Consider the following 22,151-nt stretch of genomic DNA (forward strand, 5'->3'; position numbering starts at 1 on the left):
TGGCTACACCTGGCAGGTGCTCCCAAGATTGCTCCGACAGATAGATTTTCATTACCCAGATTTTTAGCCCTTTCCTTCTGGAGGGGTGGGAGCAATTCCAGCCTTCGGTATTTTCCAAGGTGTGGAGAAGCCCAGGGAGTCTGCAGGCATTACAGAGTAAGGGCAGACCGCAGCCATTGTGGCTCCACAACCGTGATGCCCCCGTGCCCTTTGAGCTATTCCGGTACACTTTTACAGGAACGAGGGTGCTGCCCTTTGCCTTTGGATTTTCCCCCCGGCTGCGGCGGCGGCCAGGCACCGCATCTCGCAGAGCGTGGGCGGGCGGGCGAGGAGGCAATTAACCTCTGATCTTCCCCACCACTTAACGCAACGTCATTTGCCTTCTGCTCTTCCCGACCCCTCTTTATTTTAATGGTGTTTCCAGATCGCCAACTGGCAGGGTGTTTCACCCCCGGTCCGGCCGCTGGCCTGCGCAGGGCTGCTCTCTCCATCTCCCAGCAGGCAGAGGAGGCACAGGCTGCCTGCGCCTGGGGGAGGCCGGCAGGGAAGAGACAGCAGATGGGGAAAAACAATTGTCTCCTTGTTTTGAAGGTGAGGAGAGCAGGCGCTTTGGGATTGGGGATGTTCCTCAGCAAGGGGAAGGACCTCTCTGCTGCAAAGCCAACCCGGCACAAAGTCCCTGTAGCTCAGTCCCAGGGATCAAGACGTGAAGAACAGCGGCTGCCAGGAGACTGCTAACACACATTAAATTTCCACCTCCCCGGGCAGAGCTGGCTACAGGACACCCGTCCCTGTAGCTGATGTCCCTGCTCACAAACACGGGTCTTGCTGTGAGTTATGGCCTCCTTCCCCAAACCGAAACATCCCCTCTCCCAGATGTGCTAGGGTGACTAACATCCCACAAAAGCCACACAGGCTGATTTCTGGCTTATAAGTCTGCAGTTGAAAATAGCTAATTTTTACCTCACAGGCAGATGCAGCTAATCCACACAATTCAGTACTTCTGGCTGAGTAAAAGCCTCAAAGGGGAAAAAAGGGAATAACCAGAGCAAAACACACTGTAAAGGCAGACGAGTCTTGTACAAAGAAACAGTCTTATCCTCAGCCGTCCCTGAGCGCAGCGACCCTTTCCCATGGGAGATCTTTGCGAAGCAGAGGGGGGGCTGCCCATAAAACAAAGTGCTAAAGCTCCCCGCTCGCCCGTGGGATGGAGAGCGCTGCACCACCCACGGCAGTGTGAGCCGAGGGGAAACGCGGCACGGCTCGTCCCTGGCTCCTCGCACCACCTGCCCGCTCCGCACACCTCTCACGCAACGCGGGGCAGCAAGGGCAGCACAGGCTGGGTTTCCCCCCGAGCCCTGCCAGGGCTGCTGGCTACAGCCCCAGGATGTCATGGGGTACAGCACGGTACTGCCAGTACCTCAGGGAGGATGCGGGAACTCTGGGAGGAGAAGATTTTGCTAAAGAGCCTTATCTTTGAGATGCTTTTCTGACCTCCTCACCTGCAATAAGTATTTATCTTCACTACACAACTTAATCCGCCCAAACTACTACAGCATCAGCCTCCCGGCACGGGCACTGTTGAGCAAGCTTTGAAAGATGCAGAAGAGAAGTGCCAAGTTTCAAAACCAGGTACTTTGATACCAACTTATCTGAGGAAAATTAATAGCTGCGCTGTTTGCCAAGTTACATCCATTTAGGAAACGCTCCATCGCAGAACCACTTTGTGCGTTATTTCTTTACACTGAGGAAAACAAATCAGCTCAAGAAATGTCAAAAGACCCACGTATTGCTGTAACGAGCATATATTTTGCCTTGCTGGTAAAGCGAGACACGAGCGAGGTGAGAGTACGAGGCCCGCTAACTGTTCGCAAGCTGTTAAACGCTTCCATAGGCTCACGGAGCTCTGCCGGTTGATGCTTGCATCAAAGCTGCCCTTTGCTCACCACCTCCTCATTCAGCAGAGCCCATTCCTGTCACTGACGCCTGAGCGTCTGTTTTCTGTGCGTCGTGTGAACACGTTCTCCTTTCCCCGCGCGGCAGGAATTAACCAGGAGGAGCTCTGGGTTGTGCAGGCTCTGCCCCGGCTCCCTCCTGAAGATGGGCTCTAGCCCGAGGGCTCTGCACACGACATGACAAACATCGAGGATGTCTGTGAATAGTCTTTTAAAAAGATAAGGCCAAGTAGTATTAGGGATAAAGCTCAGACCCCAGAGCTAGTTATAAAGGGATGGAATAAACAAGATGCAAAGAGGAGTAGCATCAGCTAAGATGACGAGCTCAACACATATGTGCTGTGAAGAGCATTGAGATCAAACCTGAAGGAGGTGTGGACATTTCTTGCTTTAGAAGCAGCTTTGGAAGAAGAAAATAAAGGTCTGCCTCTTCCCTTGCCCAGGGTAGATGCTTTCAAAGGATGACTGGTGCTGGGGATAAACTTCCTAGCGTGATCAGAAGCATGACAGCTGCCCAAGATCACTGGCTATTTTTGCACCTCAGAAACACCACTTCATGCAATAATTTAATAAAAACTAATGCAAGTGTCCCAGACATTGTGAAAGGAAACTTCAACTCATTGGGATATCCTGCTACAGATTCAATCTCCTCAACAGCTCTATTGGAAATTAAACGCGATGGGGGCGTAGTCCTGTGGTTTAAGGACCAGCTGGCGAGATGTCAAAAGCAAAAAACCAAACATGAATGGAGATAAGAAATGCTACCTTCAAACCATGAATGGAGGGAGATAAGGGAGCTACCTCCAAGCTCAAGTGTTACCACCTGCAGTACTGACCTAAAACCACAGTAAACAGCACAATCTGAAAATGTCAAGAGAGGTCACATAAACAGCTCTGAGATCCAGAAACACGAGCCAAAACCAAAAGAGGATTCAACCAGTTAGGAAATCAGGAGCGGTAGACAGAGAGACAGCACCTACAGCCTGCAGAAAAAACGCAGTTGTATAGACACGTCCTTTCTATCTCCACTAGCAACAGTGAAAGTAACGTATGCGGTAATGTGTGTAAGTCCAGCCATGGGGGAAAGGACGTGGCAAAGTCCTTACCCTGCAGGATGGGGCACTCGCTGTCCACAGAGCTGTGTTGCTCAACTCCGACTTTCAGGCAACACATATTACGTATGTTTGGTGATACCACCTAAGCCGCTGGTTTCTGTCACATGGTCTCGTGCCTTTCTGGGATAAATGAATTGTTTGAGTCAAAGGAGCAATGCCGTGCTGGCCACCCACGCGCCCTCTCCTCCATACCCACCATCTGGGCAAGAGAACGCGCTTCAGGAAGGACAGGGAATGCATGACTCTAAGGGGGGTTCTCCTCAGCTCCTTTAAACCAGTCATTTTATTCCCGTAGGAAACCATGTTTGATTCAGGAAGCTTCTGAGCTGGAAATAAGCATGGGCTGGGACAATATTGAATTATATTCACTTGCCCTTATTTTTTTCCCCCATGAACCATGCTTGAGGTGGGACAGGGAGCTGCAGCATCCTTTGGTCTGAGTGCAGTCATTCCCCTGTGTCATGTCTGGCTGCTCTCGAACCCCACGTCTTTCTCCAAACACCCCATTGTCCTCGACATTTCCCAGGTGCAAAGGATGGCCATGCTGCTGGCTAAAGAAGAGTCTAAGAAAATAAGCCTAAACCCAAAGTTTAAAGGTGAAGCTGCCACGCAGGACAGCATCTGTTGAAAGAAGCCGGGCTCGGCCGCACCAGCCCAGAGCCTCGCAGCAGACCTGACTGCACGCCCCGGCGTCACCATACCGCCGACTGTTCCCATAGCTACACGGGAAGATAAATTTAGTTCAAGTAACCTTGTGTTGCTACATTATTTAACAAACAAACAGACGCACACAAGAGGAAAAGGCAGGCAGGGACCCAGTTTAGCTGCTGCGTGGGCTGAGCAGACCTACGGACTCGAGACTGCTTCCCAGAGGGAAAGGGCCCAAATCCTGAACCTCAGCACCATGCTGCAGACAGTCGGCTGTGTTAGTCTGCTCTCACCCAGAGTGCTCAGGAGAGCAGCAGAGGGGCTGTTGGGGCAGAGTGCTGGCCAGGCATGAGCCAGCCTGGCTGTGCGCAGAGCCATGCCCGTGCTCTGCTCACACTTCCTCTGGGTTTCCACCACCCGGGGAACCCCATCCCCCAGCAATGGGGAGCAGAGGAGCCATGCCCGTCCTGCAAAACCAGAGGGTGAGGAGAACACCGTACCCCACCAGAATGATAACCTAGAACACAAGTAAAGAAACCAGGGTTTTATTAATGATCATGTGTAAAAGGCACAGTGGCAGGAGAGAGGGGACTAGTCCAACGTGAGGTTTGTCTCCTCCAACATGATCTGCAAGATCTCGTCTACCTGATCTGACTCAAAATTAATATCCTGGAGTACCAACTGTGGGAGGATGAACGAGAGAGGCCAGGTCACATTCACATGCAGGTTCTTAAGTTTCTCCATAACACTGTGGGCAAGAGGGCAAAAGCCAAGAGGATCGTCAGTGGTGGGAGCCTGGATCTGATACCTCCCATCACACACCCAGCTGCTATCCCCCTTCCTACCAGGAGCACCATGTGCACTATAGTTCCTTGCTCCATCCCATGCTTATCTCCATTACAGCCCCAACACCATGTGAGGGATCCAGCGGTGAGGTATAGGACAGAGACAGTATGGACAAAGCACCTTTCTGTAGGGTATCTTTGAAGCCAGGTCAATTGCTTGGATTCATCTGGTGATTCCACCTCCTCACAACTGCGGGATCCTCACTTATAACCCAGTTACCCATACAGCAGGGTGACGGATACCAGGGAGGCAGTGTCCTATGGAAACAGCAGCTCAGGATGGCTCCTGCCCTCTCCCCTCGCCTTAGGAATAAGAGGGACTGCCAACCAGCCAACCCACAGCCCTGACCTCTTCCCATCTTCTTCCTCTGGGCCCCTGCAGGAAACCTGTGCCTCCCTCAGCACCCCTAAGTGCATCTCTGTGTTCTTGACTCTCTCCATCAGTTCAGCCTTCTCCTCTGCGGACCTCGCCGGCTTTGCTTTCCATTCTGCCACACAGCTTGGCAGTAACACGTGTGTTTCCTGCTGCAGGGCACGCCTGCCGTCTTCTGAGCTCAGAGCAGCGCCAGTTCCTGTTGGTATTTCAGTAACTCTGTTTTCAGGCGACACTCCTCATGCTCAGTTTTCTCCACCTGAAATGGGAGGAGGATGCATGCACAGGAATTGTTTTAATTGGTGTTGTGGTTTATCCTTGGCCATCAACTAAGCCCCACACAGCCGCTCGCTAACTCTGCCCCCAAGAGGGATGGGGGAGAGAAATTAGAAGCGTAAATGTTAGAAAACCTGCGAGCTGAGATAAAGACAGTTTAGTAGCTAAAGCAAAAGACAGGAACACAAGCAAGGCAAAATAAGGAATTGATTCAATACTTCCCATCAGCAGGCAGGTGTTTAGAGACCATGTGGAGTTATTTGGCACCAAAACCAGCTCAGGTCGGGTCACTGCTGCAGTCGCACTGCTTCTTGTAAGGCTTGTCCTCCACTGGTTCAGGTCATTCCCGCTATAGTAATTCCTGCTATTGTAATATAGTAAGGTATATCCACTGCAATCTTCACCTCTGGTCCTGTTGGGTCCGGTTATAGGGTTTAATGTTGCAATGAACTCCTGCCCTTGCCCCTGCTGTGGCTTGGATTTGTCCATGGATCACAATCCCTTAGGGTGTACCTGCTCCAAGTGGAGCCTTATCTATGAGCCACAGTCTCTTCAGGGGTGTACCTGCTGCAGTGTAAGACTTACCCACAGCCACAGTCACTTTGAGGTGCACCTGTTCCAGCGTGGCCTTATCAATGGGCCACAATGCCTTCAGGAGTGAACCTGCTCCAACATGGCCATGGCCACAGTCCCTTCAGGGGTGTCGTGGACTTTGAGGTGTTCCATCATGACCTCATGCACAGCCACTGATGCTTCAAGGTGTACCTACTGCAGCACGGACTTATCCACAGCTACAAATGCTTTGTGGTGTACCTGCTCTGGTGTGGACTTATTCATGGTCACAGACACTTCGGGATGTCCTGCTCCCAGGGGGACTCATCCATAGGTCACAGTCCCTTTGACTCCGGTTCACACCAGAGTTCCAGCCTGTCCGGTACGGAGCACAGAAACAGCAGCAATGCCCTGGCCATCTGCCAGCCCAGGCACATCGCCATTGCTGTTATCAAAAACGTTCCCAGGCACAGCACGGTAAGATGATAAGCAGTACAGTGAGCAACAAAGGCAAATTTCAGCCCCTAAAAAGCACTGGATTCTCATATACAGTAAGGCAAGCAAGACCCATGGCAAGCACAGGAGCCTGTCAATTAATAGCTAAACAGCAATAACAGCTATTAATTCAATCTAGCACATTCCACTCAAGTCTGTCGTTATCTTGAACCCTTCATGCCCCAAGTTAGGCACCAAAAAGGACTGCTGTGGTTTAACCCTGGCTGGCAACTAAGCCCCACACAGCCACTCACTCACTCCTCCCCAGTGGGATGGGGGAGAGAGTCAGGAGGGTAACGGTAAGAAAACTCATGGGTTGGGCTAAAGACAGTTTAATAGGTAAAGCAAAAGTCGCGCACGCAAGCAAAGCAAAATAAGGCATTCATTCACTACTTCCCACTGGCAAGCAGGTGTTCAGCCATCTCCGGGAGAGCGGGGCTCCATCACGTGTAATGGTTACGTGAGAAGACAAACACCATCACTCCAAACATCCCCCCCTTCCTTCTTCTTCCCCCAGCTTTACACGCTGGGTATGACATCATACGGTCTGGAATGTCCCTTTGGTCAGTTGGGGTCAGCTGTCCCTCCCAGCTTCTTGTCCCCCCAAGCCTGCTCGCTGGTGGGGGGTGTGAGGAGCAGAAAAGGCCTTGACTCTGTGCAAGCAATAAAAAAAACATGGTTGTGTTATCAAGGCTATTTTAGTCACAACACTAAAAAATAGCACTGTAGAGCAACAGGAGGTGTCTCATCATGGTGAGAGAAGCAGTTTTGAGAATTACTGCTCTGAGCTAGCCGGGGACGAGCAGGACTGTTCTTATCACACAATGCTTTCAAAGCTGGTGTAACCCAGTGGCCTTCTCCTGCCCCAAGATCCTGCAAGGGGGAGCAGAAGGTCAACCAAGTATATCTGTGATCCACCAACCAGCCGCATCATGTGCGGAGGGCCCCAGGGAGAGAGGTGCCAGGGTCCACTCTACTGCTCTCATGACAACCCAGCAGCCCCACCGCAGGCCTCTCCCTGGGCAACCGGTGGGCAGGCCCAGGGGGGCAAGTGCGGGACACAGCCAGGTAGCCCCCTCAGCCAGGCAAGTAGTGCCACCGTGTGGGAGCAGCCCACATTGCTCTCTCATGACATGGGCAGTAAGGGTTTTGGTGGGGGACGGGGGTGGGTGTGGAAGAGACAAGTCGAAAATAAGTAAATAAATAAATACAGTCTCACACCTCCCTCCCTTCCCCCCAAATGTTACAGAGAACGCGAGACTTAGGCAGAGAAATTCTTTCAGCCAGAAACCTGCTTCCTTGCTGGAAGCCTACAGGTATCTGGCTTCTCTTGGGTAAAGATGTCCTCTGTAAAGAACAAGTCATAGACAGACAGAGCTGAGTGCTCCAGCAGTGGAGAGGCAGTCACGTCAGCTGCCGTCCAGACTGGCCACGGGGCTGGAGAACTGTACACACGGAGATGAATTTGGCTCACAGGGGTGCAAGGGTGTTAACACTGATACACAGAAACCAGGAGGACTGAAAAACACCAACTTGGCAAGGATTTCTGTCCTCCCTCTGTTCCACCCTGCTCCCCTTCTCTGTCTGGACACAGGAGGATGAAGGAGCATTTGAGTCCTGCAGATCCCTCTCTCCAAAAGGGAGGGAAGAGAAGACAACCCAGGACAGATCCACTAGCTCTGGCCAGGGCTCCTTCCAGCAAACTGCGTCTCACCAAGGACTTCCACATAGCCTCAGTACAGACCCCAGACAAGGCACAGAGGACAGAACATGGTGGGGGGTAGTAACCTGCAATCTACCACTTACCTTGCTGTTAAGGGTCTGGCTTTCTCCTGAGGTCCATCTCTTCTTTGGACTGCAGCCATCTTTTTGAGAAAAGGGGGAAAGGCAGCAGTCCCATGGGCACCTTTTTCTTCAGCCTTCAGCTTCACAGTATGGTTGAAACTGCTGGTCCAAGCAGGCCAAGGCATTGATGCAGGGGACACCACCTGGGGGAGAAGTGGGCTTTAAAAAGCGTGAATGACAGCCCTTGATATGTTCAGCACACCGCGTATTGCGCCAGACATTTCTGCTTCAGTTTTGAGTTGACAGAGAAAAGCATCGTAACCCCCGTGGGCAGCATAGACCGCTAATACCAGCTGCTTCAAAGGAAAGGAACTGTCACAGTCGTGAGTTACGTGGAAACAGTCTATAGGAAAAGTTCTACACACCACTGTGTATTTGCAGTGATGTCCTGAAGCACAAGATAAAAATCCTGCATACACAGGTTTAAAACAGAAATGTAACTGTTACTTTTTTGGCAGCCCCAAGTACTGCACAGGTGTTTTCACTGAACTGCCCAAGACATTCTTAGGTCTCAGACGATAACTGCTAACTTAGAAATTATCCGTACACCTAGGCAATCCTAATTACTCCTTCTACAGCACCTGGCTTGCTTGCTCTGGTCTGCCACCACCTTGCTGATTGCTCAGTTGAGCCAGGTCAGTCTGAAGGTACTCACGAATCCCACAGTCCATTTATCTGGCTTGACAAAGAGCTGTCTCCCATCGGTAATCTGTGCTGCTTCCTCTTCCAGATCACTGACTTTTAATGTGTCAGAGAGCTTTAAATGGAGACGGTCCTGTAGTAGCTTCTTCCTCTGTTGAAAAGTGGCTTTATTATCTAGTTTCTAGGCTATAAAAACTTACTCCTCAGCCTCCAGAGCCAACTGATTTCCTTAATAGTTTATCATGAAGGCTGTCTTATCTGTCTTTGTGGAATGCCGAACTTCAACAGATAATGGCAATTCAGCCGTACAACCTGGTTGCATCCTGGAATTTGTTGATCAGAGAAAAGGATTTTCCTTCAGTAACATCAAGACCGTTGGTCTCTGTCCCAGCTCTACCATTTTTGCTGCTTAGCATTTAAGCTGATATTCTTGGTAAGGAAGTGAAGCTCTTTTATTCTTCAACAGATCAGGAGACCTCAACAAGAAACTCTATTTTGTTATTAGTGGTTTTGCCATTTGACTGTAATTCAATCAGCACATTTAACTAAAACCCGTCCAGTCCTTCAGAAGCACTATAATTTAAATGGCCAGATTCCTCTAGATCAAAGGCTGTTATTTTAAAGGCATCAGGAAAAAAGGGGTCAGGCAGTGACCCAAGCAAGCATGTACTGAAACCTGTTCCTATTTTAACATCACCTATTTTAATGAAGATCTGTATTCACAGGTATGTGGAAGGAAAGCAGGAAGTCAAGCATTTGATAGAAAGCTTTTGTATTTCAAGGATGTGAGACAGCATGGAAAAAAAAATCATCCAGGACTCAGTTCATGACTCTCCTACCTGTATTTGGGGAGGTAATGCAGGTGACAAAATTAGCTTTCTGGTAACAATGTAGGGTCAACCTGGTCAGGAAGCTTCCTCCACTTCAGATACTCTTCACGTTGTACCCATGTCTGGTCTGGTCTCTCTCTGCAAAAACCAACGCTCAGTCTGGGTATTTCAAGTGTGGAATAAACACCAGGAAAGGCTGTTCAGAACGAGTGCTGCCACCTGACCCCAAAGCAATCCCAGACCATTAGGCACAGGACATGGGATGGTCCGGGGCAGCCAACATGGCTCTGCTCTCCCAGGGACACCCTGCCCATGGTGTGGCATCCCTCCCAGTAACCACTGGGACAAACTCCACAGGTTCAAATCTCAATTCCCTATAGGAAGGAGGAGTCCAGTCACCCCTCAGCAGCCTCTGCTCCTCCTGGTGGCACATTGCCACCCCACCTTGGCCAAGGGAAACCCCCAGGCCTTTAATGCTGGCAAAGATCAAAGCAGCGGCAAACTGGTTCCTATGCTGTCGTGCAAGCTGCATCCATGTTTCCCAAGTTCATCTGTGCCATCTTTGTCTTCTCACAGCTGTTGAGTTTCTGCCCCAGCACAGTAATCGTCCATCTGGAATGAAGAACTCTGCAAAGAGCCGGGCAACTCCCACTGGCACAACAGGCAGCACAAGGAAAAACCAGGGCGAACACAAACCCCTTCCCCAAGAACTTGACCTAGACTTGTGACTGCAGGTTTTAGGTCGGCACCTTGGCAGCCCTTCTGTAGCACCCACCCACAGCTGCAAAAAAATGGGCCAATATCATAATAAAAAAGTTCAGGCTACAGGTCCCTTTCCCCAAGCGCAGCCTTTCCCAAAGAGTGGAGGGTTGCGCCCCAGGAGAGCAGGGGCTAGTGCCTTGAGGGAAGACGTTGCCTGCTTCTGCTGCACCCCCTTAACTGGGGGCTCCACATGAGCATGACTTTTTCTTTTGGCTTTATAGGCGTGTTCCCGGTTTGGGCAGCTCTGCTAAAGTGTGCAGGAACATAGGCTCCATTTTATTTCAGGGGAGTCTCCTCAGGGCTGAAGTCTTGTGAGGGAATGAGCTGGAGGAACACAGAGACTGTCCCCTTTCCTCAGCCCAAGAGTGTATGTTCGCACCAAACTTCCAGGATAAAATTGTCCATGCTCTCTAGGAGCACTAGAGAAGGAAAGAATGGGCCAATCTAGGGCTACTTCACAATAAACAGACCTAGGAACAAACACGTGCAGTGCTCACGACAAAGACAGTATCACAGCAAAACCCTCTCCAAGCAGCAGCCTTGGGCACAGGTCTCACTTACCCGTACTCTTTGCCTTCTTCAAAGTCCTCTTTGTTGTGTGCTCAATTCAGGAAGGTACATTCAATTACACCAATCACACTTACACCTCCTCACTGCACCGGGGCCAGAAATGAAGGGAAAGAGCTGCTTTAGCCAATTCTTCTCAGAACAACAAAAAAAAAAAAAGTAGTCCTTTGGGGAGCACTGACACCCCAAATCCCTAATACAAAGGTTGATGGCAACACCATGGCCTGCGCATTGCATGCCAACACCACATATGAGGTACAAACACCTGGCAACCCCCCCTGCAAAGGTATTTTGGGCATATAATGCTGAAGCACTAATTAAAATTATTCTCTCCAAACATTGTACTGTGTGCATGTGGCCAAGGGACAGCCACAGGCAGCCTGTGCCCTCAGCATCGTGGCAGTGTCACTGTCCCCCACATGTCCCTTTGGAGGAGGGTAAGCAGCTCGATCACTTGGCCAACGGAGGATACCATTCCGCTTGTTGAATGACACCAGTGGGATAATCACTGTCTCAGCATGGATGCAGTCCATGTAGGTCTGGGAAAGCAGCCCCACGCTGAGCGCCTCTCCAGTTTTGGTGAAGATGATGGTATCCTTTCCCAGCTGCACAGAGCCAGAGTTGAAGTCATACAACCCAATGGATGGGCAGTCTCTTTTCACAGACTTCTCCGGGAAACCAAAGTTGAAAGCAAGGAAAGCAGAAAGGGGCTGGAAACGGGGAGCGCCTGCCTCACTCCAGGCACAAGTCCACATTACCTCTCTTAACTTTTGCAAAGGGAGCTTAGCTCCTGTTCAACAGGGAAGATTTGGGATGGCTGCAGAGCTGGTAAAGAACTCAAATCCTGCCAGTCCTATACTGCCTTCACCACTGAAGAACAACATAAACGTTCAGGAAGTTACTCACAAGGAGGATTTCCTTAGCATCCAAATCCTAATTTACCCTATGTACCTCCACAACATTTTTTACGTTACAGACAGGGAAATCAAGAAGCAGAGGAGCAAGGCAATCTATTTCCAGCACCGAGGCCAACAGCCAGCCAGGGAAACCCCACATGCCTGTTCTTCACAATTCTGCACCAAGCCCTACCTCTCACTGTCCCCTCTGGGACGGTTTGTGCCAGCAAGGGAATGGCTGTCCTCCACTGCACACAACAACAGGGCAGGAAGGACAGTTGTGAGGGTGTCCTGGTTTGAGGTAAAACAGAACCAATTTTGTTCAGTAACTTCGCTTCTTAGCTGGGCCTCTTCTAACAACTGAAATTAACAGCATATTGTGCAGAAAATGTTCACTCTCTCAGAGTGATAAGAACAATGTTTAGAGCTGATGCCCAGGCATGGTATGCAGAGAGGCTCTGCTTATACTTATTGCCATAACCCCCAAGGCCAACCAACTTTGTTATTTGCCACGTTGGAGGGTCGGAAGCAGAAAAGCATAGTGGGGTCCCACCTGCAGGGAGGAGCGGACAGGACAGGTGACCCAAAACTGACCAACAGGGTATTCCATCCCATCTGCTTCATGCTCAGTATAAAAGCTGAGGGATCAAAGGGTCACGGGCTCTTCCTTCAATGGCCAACGTCTGAGGAGGACTCTGTTTGTCTGCCTGTGATCCCGATCCTGAATCCAGATCCGGAATCCAGTTCCCGTCCGTCACTGAGTCCAGCCTGGGACTGCCCCAGTGCCAGCCGGTGATGTGATTGTCATCTCGGGAGCTTGATACGGTTTTGTATATATTTCATTATTTCTTTTTATTTTATTATTAATATTTCATTAAAGTAGTTTAGTTCCTTCTGGGCTCATAAGTCTCTTTTTCCTCCTCTGCCTCTCTCTTTGAAGAGGGGTAGAGGGGAGCATCTGTCGGTCCCGTTTGGAGTCCCTCGGGTCCCCAGTGGTGGATTTGGCCTAAACCATGACAGAGGGTAGTCACACAGCCTGGATAAGGAGATGGCAGCAGGGAAAAAAAAAAAAAAAAAACCAACACAAAAAACCCACCAACATCTTTAGGTACACAGAGGAAGTCTGCAACTTGGCTCTGCTGGGAAAGCCTGGGTTCCCTCAGCCACCACTACCAAGAGCGTGGATATTGCTCTCCCAGGAGCACTGGGATACCGTGGAAAGCATATGACATTAGCTTGCCTTGTTCACAACAACAGGTCGCTAAACCAGTTCAGCAGATAAATCATGGCATCTGCCACCATGGTACACCACCAGAACCACCATCCTTCCCACCACAGGGCTTTATGGGGATCAATCACTATCGAGGAGCCAAAACACATTTGTGATCATAAAGCATCTGGGTAATTAGATACCTCTGCAGCCAAAGTGCCTGGAAGAAAAGGGGCGGCCTTTTTTCTTGTCCTAAAGCAACGTACCTGCTACCAGAGATGGGGCAGCAGCCCCACCAGTCAGGTACTCCAGCTCCCAGCACAGAAGCCAGGACTGAACTCTGCTGACACAGTCCTGCATCAGCAGAGTGCAGCACACTTGGCTCTAGAAGACTTGAACAGGACAAAGGTGAATAAACACACACTAAGGAAATACCATAATAAATACATTTATTTACATGCCTTCCTCCCACCCTCCTTGCCACAAAGGGCTGAGAATGCAGACACACATGTAGAACAGGAGGAAAAAGTCAGTACACCCCAACAGTGTACAGACAGTGCCCATCTCTCCAAAGGAAGAGCCTGGTCCCCAGCTCTCTCCCTTCCCCACTTTGAGATTTATGGAACTGCATGTTAACAGTCCTTCACTGTCCCAGTTACAACCAAGGAGTTCCTATGGCCCATGCAAATCCACAAGGTTCCTGATTACCCACCCCTTATGTGGCAGGGGCGTTCTCTCCAGCAGAGGAGCAGGGGATGGCAGAGTCAGCCTCTGTTGAATGCCCCTTGCTTTTCCCAAATTCAATCACCAGTGGCTTCCCCTGCAGATTGTACCCGTTCACCAACAGCATGGCATCCTGGGCCGACTGAATATCTGCAACAAGAGAGCAAAATGGGCACGGGTTACACAGCAAGTTCTGGCACAGACACATGTGTTCACACAGATGTTCCTGGCTCAGGGACCCTCAGCCTGCACCGTGATACGGTGCGGTGCCGTGATCCTCCAGCCAGTGACGTGCTGAATACAAATATGGCATGTAACAGACTGCATCCCTTCTGTTTTGATGAATCCTCTTCCAATCCAGGGAAAAGGTTATGACATGATAGGAATAAGACAGAGTGAACTCCTCTCCTACTCCTTGGAGACCAGGCTTGGCGCCAGCCCAGTGCCCTGCGGGAAGATGTGGCACCTTTGTGGGTGAGGGAAGAACTCAGTGGCACGAGGCAGTGACTCACCAGGGAAGGTGATGAAAGCCTGACCCCTCATCCGGCCACTTAGGAGGCGGAACTGGATAGGTGGGCTGTCCTCTTTCTGGAACCGAGCAAACAAGGACACTAGGTCCTTCATCGTCACTCGAGAGCCCAGGTTCTTCAAATACAGCACCTGTTCCAGAGACAAAGAGGGTCAGCCAGCCTGTGCCGCACAAACAGACACCTTTCAACCTGGTCCCAAATCCTTAAACCTCAAAGGTATGAATTAATTCAGCCCCTCTGCCATCCCAGTCCTTCCACTGGCATGCTAACAGTGGAGTTTGGAAGACAGAGAAAGGCAGCTCTGGACTCAAGACACCATCATGCTTGCCTGTGCCAAGCGCTGATAACTCCAGTTATTATAAAACTCAACACACTCCAGCTACCAGTTAAAGTTTGAGTAAAGTCACAGCTGGTCTCAGTCAGACCCAAGCAGGGAGAGCACATGTTGATGAAGTGACCTGCCAGAGCCAGGAAGGGCTGAGGTCTGAAGCACCGCTCTTTGACAGGCCGGGTGACTTCCCACTAGAGCCAAAGGTCCCCTTCCCTCCCAGAGCAGAAGCTGCTCTCCCTTGGCCAGAAGGATCAACCAAGCACCCTCCAGACAACAGCAAAGAGGAGCCTTTGCCTGTTGAAGCAGCATCAGGGCATGCTAGCGAGGAAGAATAGATCCTGATTCATCTCAACATACCTTGTTGGGCTCTCCAGGATGGTAGGATGAGAACCTGGGTATATTCCGGAGTTCTTCCTCTGAGAGACGGTTCTTGCAGATCTCCTCTTCCGGGACAAACTCTACAGGTTCTTTAATAATCATAAGCCTTGGAGGGGACTGGTTGGGCCTTGTGGCAGGAAGGCAGGGACTTCTTGCCTGTTCTGTCAGCGATGACTCCTCAGCCACAGGCCCCTGTGGAGCCAGGGAAGGGCATAAGCATGGGTCACTCTTGGCACGCTGGCCTTCTTCAGGCAACTTCTTGTTCAGCAGCTCTTGGTAAACACTCTCCAGATGAACCATGGGGTCCTTTTCATCTGTTACCCTCTTCTGAGTGTCATCTAATCCACAACGGAGAAACATGGTAACCACCAAGAACCTGGAAAACGCACAGACTGCAGGAAGAGACACAGACAGGAGAAACCCTGTTCCGACCCAGCCTCCATGCATCCGCCAAACAGACCCTGCAGGTTATTTATAACAAGAATAGCCCTCAGCAGCCAGCAAGTGCTGGTGTCCCAGCTCAGAATGGACCTGCAGAGAGCAGCAGCTCCACCAGTGCTTTGTACAGAGCTCATTTCTTCCAGAGATGTCCTCATTAGCTTATCTGCAGCCACACATTTTAGTGACTCCTTCAACACACCTTCCCCCTGCATGCGTGGCCAGGACGTGTCATGCTGCCTTTCTACACTGGCAAGTGGAATATAAACTTTTTGATTCCAGGGACATAAGATTATGCTCCTGGGTTTAAAAAAGTCCACAGCACTGACTGACCAAGGATATCTCCTTTACTCTATTTAATGGAAATGAGGACAGAAGTGAGAGGGGCATCTCCCAGCCTATGAAACTCAACCTTGCTGCCTCTTGGTTTTGCTAAATGCCACAACACTGACACCAAAGGATGGAGCAGGGGCCAAAGGATGGAGCAGGGGCCAAAGGATGGAGCAGGGGCCAAAGGATGGAGCAGGGGCCAAAGGATGGAGCAGGGGCCAAAGGATGGAGCAGGGGCCAAAGGATGGAGCAGGGGCCAAAGGATGGAGCAGGGGCCAAAGGATGGAGCAGGGGCCAAAGGATGGAGCAGGGGCCAAAGGAAGCTGGGTCAGATGGACATTATAGTTTGAACAGTGTCAACGCTGATCAAAGTGGTATTTTAGGAGTTAGAGTTTAGAAGTTCCTCCTCATCTTTTGTTAATATTGTCTTACATACAAAAATAAGTCCAGGCTGGAGCTTCATGCCCACATGCTCTCCAGGTAAAGCAGACTGGAGCAGTTTTTGCCATCTCTGGACAACACTTGACTCTCCATCCAGAAAAATCACATTAAGTCACAGGCTTGGGGACAACCTGCTGGGGTGAGAAGTACTGCCATCCTGTGAACACGATACTGGGAATCAGCAACTGGGCTCCAATTCCACTTCGGCTACTGGGAGGAGCCTTTAACAAGTGACTCCTACTCTTTCCTGCTCTGTGCCTTTGCTTCCCTCCCACCCTTGTTAGACTGCAGTTAAATCAGAGAAAGGGTGATCTCTAGCCTGACTCAGACACCTCGTGTCACTCAGTGCAGCTAAGTGGAGACCTCTGGGCTCTACCAAAGCATAACCCCAGGTGCTCTTCCACATACCAAGCTGGGCTCTGCAGTACATGTAGCACCTCAGCGAGATCCACGCTCTCCAAATAAAGATGGACTTTACAAGCGTCTATATTAAACCTTTCAGAGAGCCCACTCTCTGTCTGTTCATGTAAGACAGGAAAATATCTCCTCCCACACAGTACCAAAACAGAACCGTGTATTCAGGGACAGAAGGCCAGACAGAAATGTGTTGGACTCCCACACACCCCAGCTCTCCATGCTGGAGCAAAGGCAGGAACAGCCTTGAGTCCACAAACCTTCGTGGTAGAGCGCACGGAGGAAGGAGTGGCGGTCTGTTCCCTGAAAGAGGGCATTTTCAATCTCCATCTCCCGCCGGCTCAGCTGCTTGCTGCCAGCAAACCTCTGGGGCAGAGCAAGTATGCGCTGACGCTCTTCCATCTTCTCCTGGATGGCATGGAGTCGGTCCTGTGTGGCCTCCGGGGCTGCTCCCAGCCCAGAGCCCTGGAAGACAGGCACAGCTTTGCTCAGATATGGCACATACCTCCTTTTCAGAGACTCGGCCAGCAGTCAAACTTCACATCCTCCAGCCCTGGAGTGCAAATAGAAACCATCCCCAAAGAGCAGATCACCAAGAGGTCCTGTTACTGCAAGGGTAGGACAGTAACACAGCCACTCAGCAAGCCTTAGCTCTCGAGAGAAGTGGAGAAACAGCCCCTTTCTCCTGACCTTTCTGTGCTGCTTTCCCTTCCCTGGCCTCACTGACTGATGGTGCAGGTGTCCCTCTGTCTCAGCAGTCCCTGCCTCTCCCAGCTATAGCCATTTCCTAAGGTGACCTACAGTAACTGCACAAACCCCCTTTGGCATTTCTTTGCCACACCTATAGCATCCCTGAGCTCAAGTTTCCCCCAAGCTTTTGGTCTATGACCCTGGCGTCACTGAGAGAGCCTTATTTGCTGAAAAGTGGATCCCAAGCTGCCATTTGGCACCCGAGGGTAGATTTATGCTGAGGACTAAACCCCCGGGCAGCTTCACGTGAGCCACCTTGCAGAAAGCACCCAGCTACTGCAGCACAGACCTCATAGCTAACCTGGCTACGAGCAAGCATTCCTGTATAAATAAATCTCACTGCACGGGGCCAGGGCACTGCTAAGATTCACCAGACTCATGCTGCCAAAGCAGAGACACACCCCAATTTCTGGAGAGGCATTTCTGTTCCCCCATCCACCTCTATGAGAGTCCAGAGAACACACTTTTATGGGGCTGTAGGTGGATTTTCTTTTTTCAAATTCAGTTCAACAATTACCTTGGCAGACCCTTCTGCCTCAGGCAAGAAGCCAGGCTTTCTCCCTGCACTGAGCACAATCTAACAAAGACTTTCCCATGGGTATTCTGCCTTCCCGCCTGACTGCACAAAGCCACATCTGCACGGCTTCCATTCACCATTTCACAGCTTCCCTGGGGCACAAAAAGATGTTTATATGGAAAAGCAATTCCAGGAAATCATTTGTAGTACTTTGTTTTCAAAAAAGCTGCAACTTAGCAGCTGAAAATAACAGAAGCCTGCACTCAGTACTTTGCCGAGAGCTCTGTGGGCAATCTGAAGCAACTCTGTCTCAGTTGATTCCTCCTTGGTGAAATCTTTCACTCAGGGCTTCCACATACAAAGCTGCACATCGCTACCTGACTTGAGCTTTCTCTCTAAACATTAGCTGTACCCTAATATCACTGCTTCTTTCTGTCAGAGTAGTGTTTTCCATGCTAATCTTTATTTCTAAACATCCTAGAGCTGATTTCATACCAAACACAACAGCTGGTACTCTTGACAGTAATTTTCAATCTTAAATTAACAGCACCCCTCTCTAATGCAAGCTTTAATGCAGGCCACACCAGGGCAGGGTTTGCATTTAAATACCAAAGCAAGTAATGACTTCAGCTGAGGAGAGGCAAACCCACGATTACCACAGACAGCTTCCTACTGCACACAGCTATTGCTCAGGAAGAGAAGAGACAGAGGGAAGCCAAGGGTCAGCCCAAGCCCTATTTTGCATCTTCTGGTTTACCAAGTTAAGAGCAGGACACTCCAGTGCACCTGACAGACAAGAGGCCCGAAAGCCCCTTGTCTCTGGAATGTGAAATAAAAGGGTGAAGGTAGGGGAAGGGGAGAAACCTGCTTTGGCACTGCTTTGCTGCAAACTGCACCCAAAGAGGAGCACATCATTGCAATCACACACTTGGTCTAACAGCTCTCCACTATTTTTACTGCTGTTTCAAGTCCCTTGAAGCATCTGCCAGCCCCTGAGGAGAATGTACAAAACCCTCCCTACAGGCAGCTATCCCAAGCCAGCCATGGGATACAGGGATGTGTCAGAATACAGAAAGGAGGAGGTTGAGGTGCTCTGAAATGTTTCCTCCCTTTTCTCCTCCGGCCTTTAAATCCTTTTTGCACAGGTATAAACAGCTGAAATTATTTGCTTGAGACCATCAAGGCAGAGGCAGGAATATAGTCAGGTTCTGCTGTGTTCCAAAGGATCAATTCCTCTCCACCATAGCTTTTAGCACAGACCATTCCACCAAAGAAAACAGGCCAGAAGAAATGTGGCATCATGCTGGCCTAAAGGCAAGAAATACATGGGGCAGCTATTCCTTATCAGAGGTCTTACAAAGGACTTAAATCTTCCACCAGAGTGCCACAGGCATGGGGTTAGAGGGACTTCACACATTCACATCAGAGCAGAGCATGCCTACCTTCCCTGTTGAAGCCTGGTTCTTCCAGAGCAGGATCTCTGAGTCGGAGAGCCCCAGTTCCCGGAGAGAGGCAGTTTCTTTGTTGCTCTCCTGCAAGGCCTGGAACTGTGACAAGGTCAAAGCCCCTGCCGCCTCTTCCCCAAAAGGCTTGTAAAAAGCTGCAGGGGCAAAGCATCTCCGCTTTGACTTGCATCTGTAACCCAAAGCAACAGAACAGCAGAAACAATTTAGCACTGAGAAGCTGAGGGAATAGGAAGGGACTGGCCTCTTCCCCCACCCACACTTCATCCTGTTGCACTTAAGCAGAGATGCCATGTTTCTAACGCACAATTGAGCCACGCTCTCCCAACCCTTTTCCAAGCCCACGAGATCCTGCAGGGCAGGATGTTGCCCCTACAGGGGGCAAAAACAATAGGGGCAGGAGACACCTCGTGACACTTTAACACCAAACACCCCGCAGGTGCAAACACAGGCCAGCCTGGTGGAAACAAGCTCACCAGCCTAGAACCTCATGCCTGCATCTGGCCCAGGCAAATTGGTTATTTTCAGGGAAAATACTGCCAGCATTTGCTCCAGGAGACAAGGAGTGCTTATCTCCTACTGGGGTATCTGGGCAGGATAGCAAAGGAGGAAGGGTTTGCGCAGCTGTTTTGGCAGAGAACAGCCTGCACCAAACATCCCCCCTGGGGAGGAGGCCCCAGTGAGGGGACACTGCTGCTGCCATTAATTACATGGCCAGATTCCGCTCACCGGCCCCTCCGGCAGCCCCCCCCAGGCACCAGATCAGGACTTACTGCTCAATGGAGACAGTGGTATCAAGCTGGTGGTGAAGGAGGCTCTTCAGCTGCCTCTCTCCTTCTGTCTCCAAGTCTTCCAGGAGGACCTCATCACTGGACAGGCTGCTGTTGACCCTGGGGCGCACAAGCACAGCACAGAGGTGGTAAGGCAACAGAGAGAACACTGTTTAAAATGCACCACTGCTACAGCCTCTATACCTCCTTGACTGCCTTTATGGCATTTAAAGCACAAGGAACCAAAACTACTTGACCAAGGCTCCTACTAATGTTAACTAGAAAAGCCAACACATTGAGAACATTAAAAGTACCCCAAGGAGATTATTTTTTAAGAGCCACATATAATCTTATTTTTATTGCTGGAAAGTTGTTTTGTATAAGTATCTAAACAGACATTGCTAGTTTCAAATGACTCAAGAAAGAAAGAAAACTGCGAGGCAGAAGAGAAACAGTGAATCTCGGCAGTGCTCTACGGAAAGCTCCCTTTTCCCTTCCTGGGGTCACCCGATTCCACCCAGACGAGACAGACACCGCCTCCACCCTCACCCCGCAGAGAGCACGTCATCTGGGTGGCAGCAGGGACCCTGCTGACCCCTCTTTTGGAGATGGTGCCCCTACATCGCGGGATACTACCGAGCCGTTGCGCGCCCCAGAGCCGGGCCATGGGCCCCACTCCGCTCGGCCTTTCCGCGGGCCGGAGGGAACCCCACGCCTGCCTCGGGAAGCCCCTTTGGGCCGACCCAGCCCCGGCGAGGGGTGGGCAGGCGGCCCGGCTTCAGGTGAAAGCTTTCGCTGCCACCTCCGGGGCCACGGCTGCCCCAGGAGGGTTTGACGGCCCCGGCGAACCTCCCCCCAATAAGAGCTGCTTCGCGAAGCGCCGCCGCCTCCGCGGGAAGGCCGTGGCCGGCGAGGCGCCGGGCCGCGCCGTCACCCGGAGGAAAGGCCGACGCGACCTCCACTCCGGCTGCTTTAAAACACGCGGAACTCCCCCCCCCCGGAGCGGACGGAGAAGGGCCCGGGCCCGGGCCCGCTCCCAGCCCCGCTCACCTCCGCATAGCCGCGGCCCCCGCTCCAACTCCCAGCAGCGCCCGCGGGCGGCGCAGGGGCCGCCGGGAGATGTAGTGCGGGGGGGGGGGCGGGGAGCGGAGCCGCCGCGGGGAAGCCACCGGCGGGGGCGGGCGGCCACCGGCACCTCCGCTGCGCGCCTCAGCGATACAACTCCGTTCCTACCAGCGGTCGCTGAGGCAATTAAATGGCTCCGCTCCCACATGAAGACCCGCAGTGAAGTGTCTGGAGCCCTCTGCAACGGCTTCCCGCAGTCAACACCTGCCTCAGCTATGGCATCTATCAGACTCCCCTCCCTCTCCCTTAAAAACGACAAAAGCTGCACACAGAAAAAAGTGGAAAAGCAATTGACAAGTTTAAACCCACACTAAGGCCAGTAGACCACTCTAGGGAGCAGGCCCTTCCCCTTTTTCCAGGGGACAATATTTAAGAAAAGGCAGATGGGGTGCAGGGAGAGGAAAGTAAATATAAAGTAAAGCTCATTACATGTTATTTGCACCCCTCCATCATTTTGGAGATTAGAAGCCTAAAGTGCAAAGCAGAACTGAGTGTTACGGCAGTTCTGCTAAATGTGTCATCATTCACTTCCCTCTGTTAGTAAAGAGACAGTGGAAGGTGCATTCTAATCACACTTTATCAAAAAGTAGTGATATAAGACTGTCCCTGAAAAAAAGTCTTCCCAGCAGAATGGCTGACCATGTTCTTTCCCGCACCCTTGTGACTCAACAAGCTACGCTACCCCAAATCACGACACAAAGAGCATTCTTCTACAAGCACATCTAATAATTTTTAATTGTGTAGGAATTCTGCTTACACGTACCTACACAAAAGCAGTATTGCCCAAAAGTACAGAAAACAAGGCCCACTTTCACAAGTGGAAGCATACCAAATTGAAACACAAACTCCAGCCAGCGACAAGAGGAATCTGAGTCTCTCAGACTGCTGCAGCGCCTTCTGAGGCTCTTCCTTAAAATGTCCCTGCAAGGA

General features: G+C 50.9%; 1 protein-coding gene across 1 annotated transcript; it reads right to left on the reverse strand.

Moving 5' to 3' along the window:
• Positions 1–13,443: 13,443 nt before the first annotated feature.
• On the reverse strand, positions 13,444–21,175 carry RBM41 (RNA binding motif protein 41). The gene is made up of 7 exons (XM_082488331.1): positions 21,147–21,175; positions 20,100–20,216; positions 19,306–19,498; positions 16,857–17,061; positions 14,953–15,311; positions 14,247–14,394; positions 13,444–13,884 (listed from the first exon to the last, which is right to left on the reverse strand). Exons 1-7 carry the CDS (start codon positions 21,152–21,154, stop codon positions 13,727–13,729), a joined length of 1,188 nt encoding a protein of 395 aa, XP_082344457.1. The 5' UTR covers positions 21,155–21,175; the 3' UTR covers positions 13,444–13,726.
• Between the last annotated feature and the right edge of the window lie 976 nt (positions 21,176–22,151).

The sequence above is a fragment of the Vanellus vanellus genome (assembly GCF_965231255.1).
Source record: "Vanellus vanellus genome assembly, chromosome: 10".
NCBI classification, from domain to species: Eukaryota; Metazoa; Chordata; class Aves; order Charadriiformes; family Charadriidae; genus Vanellus; species Vanellus vanellus.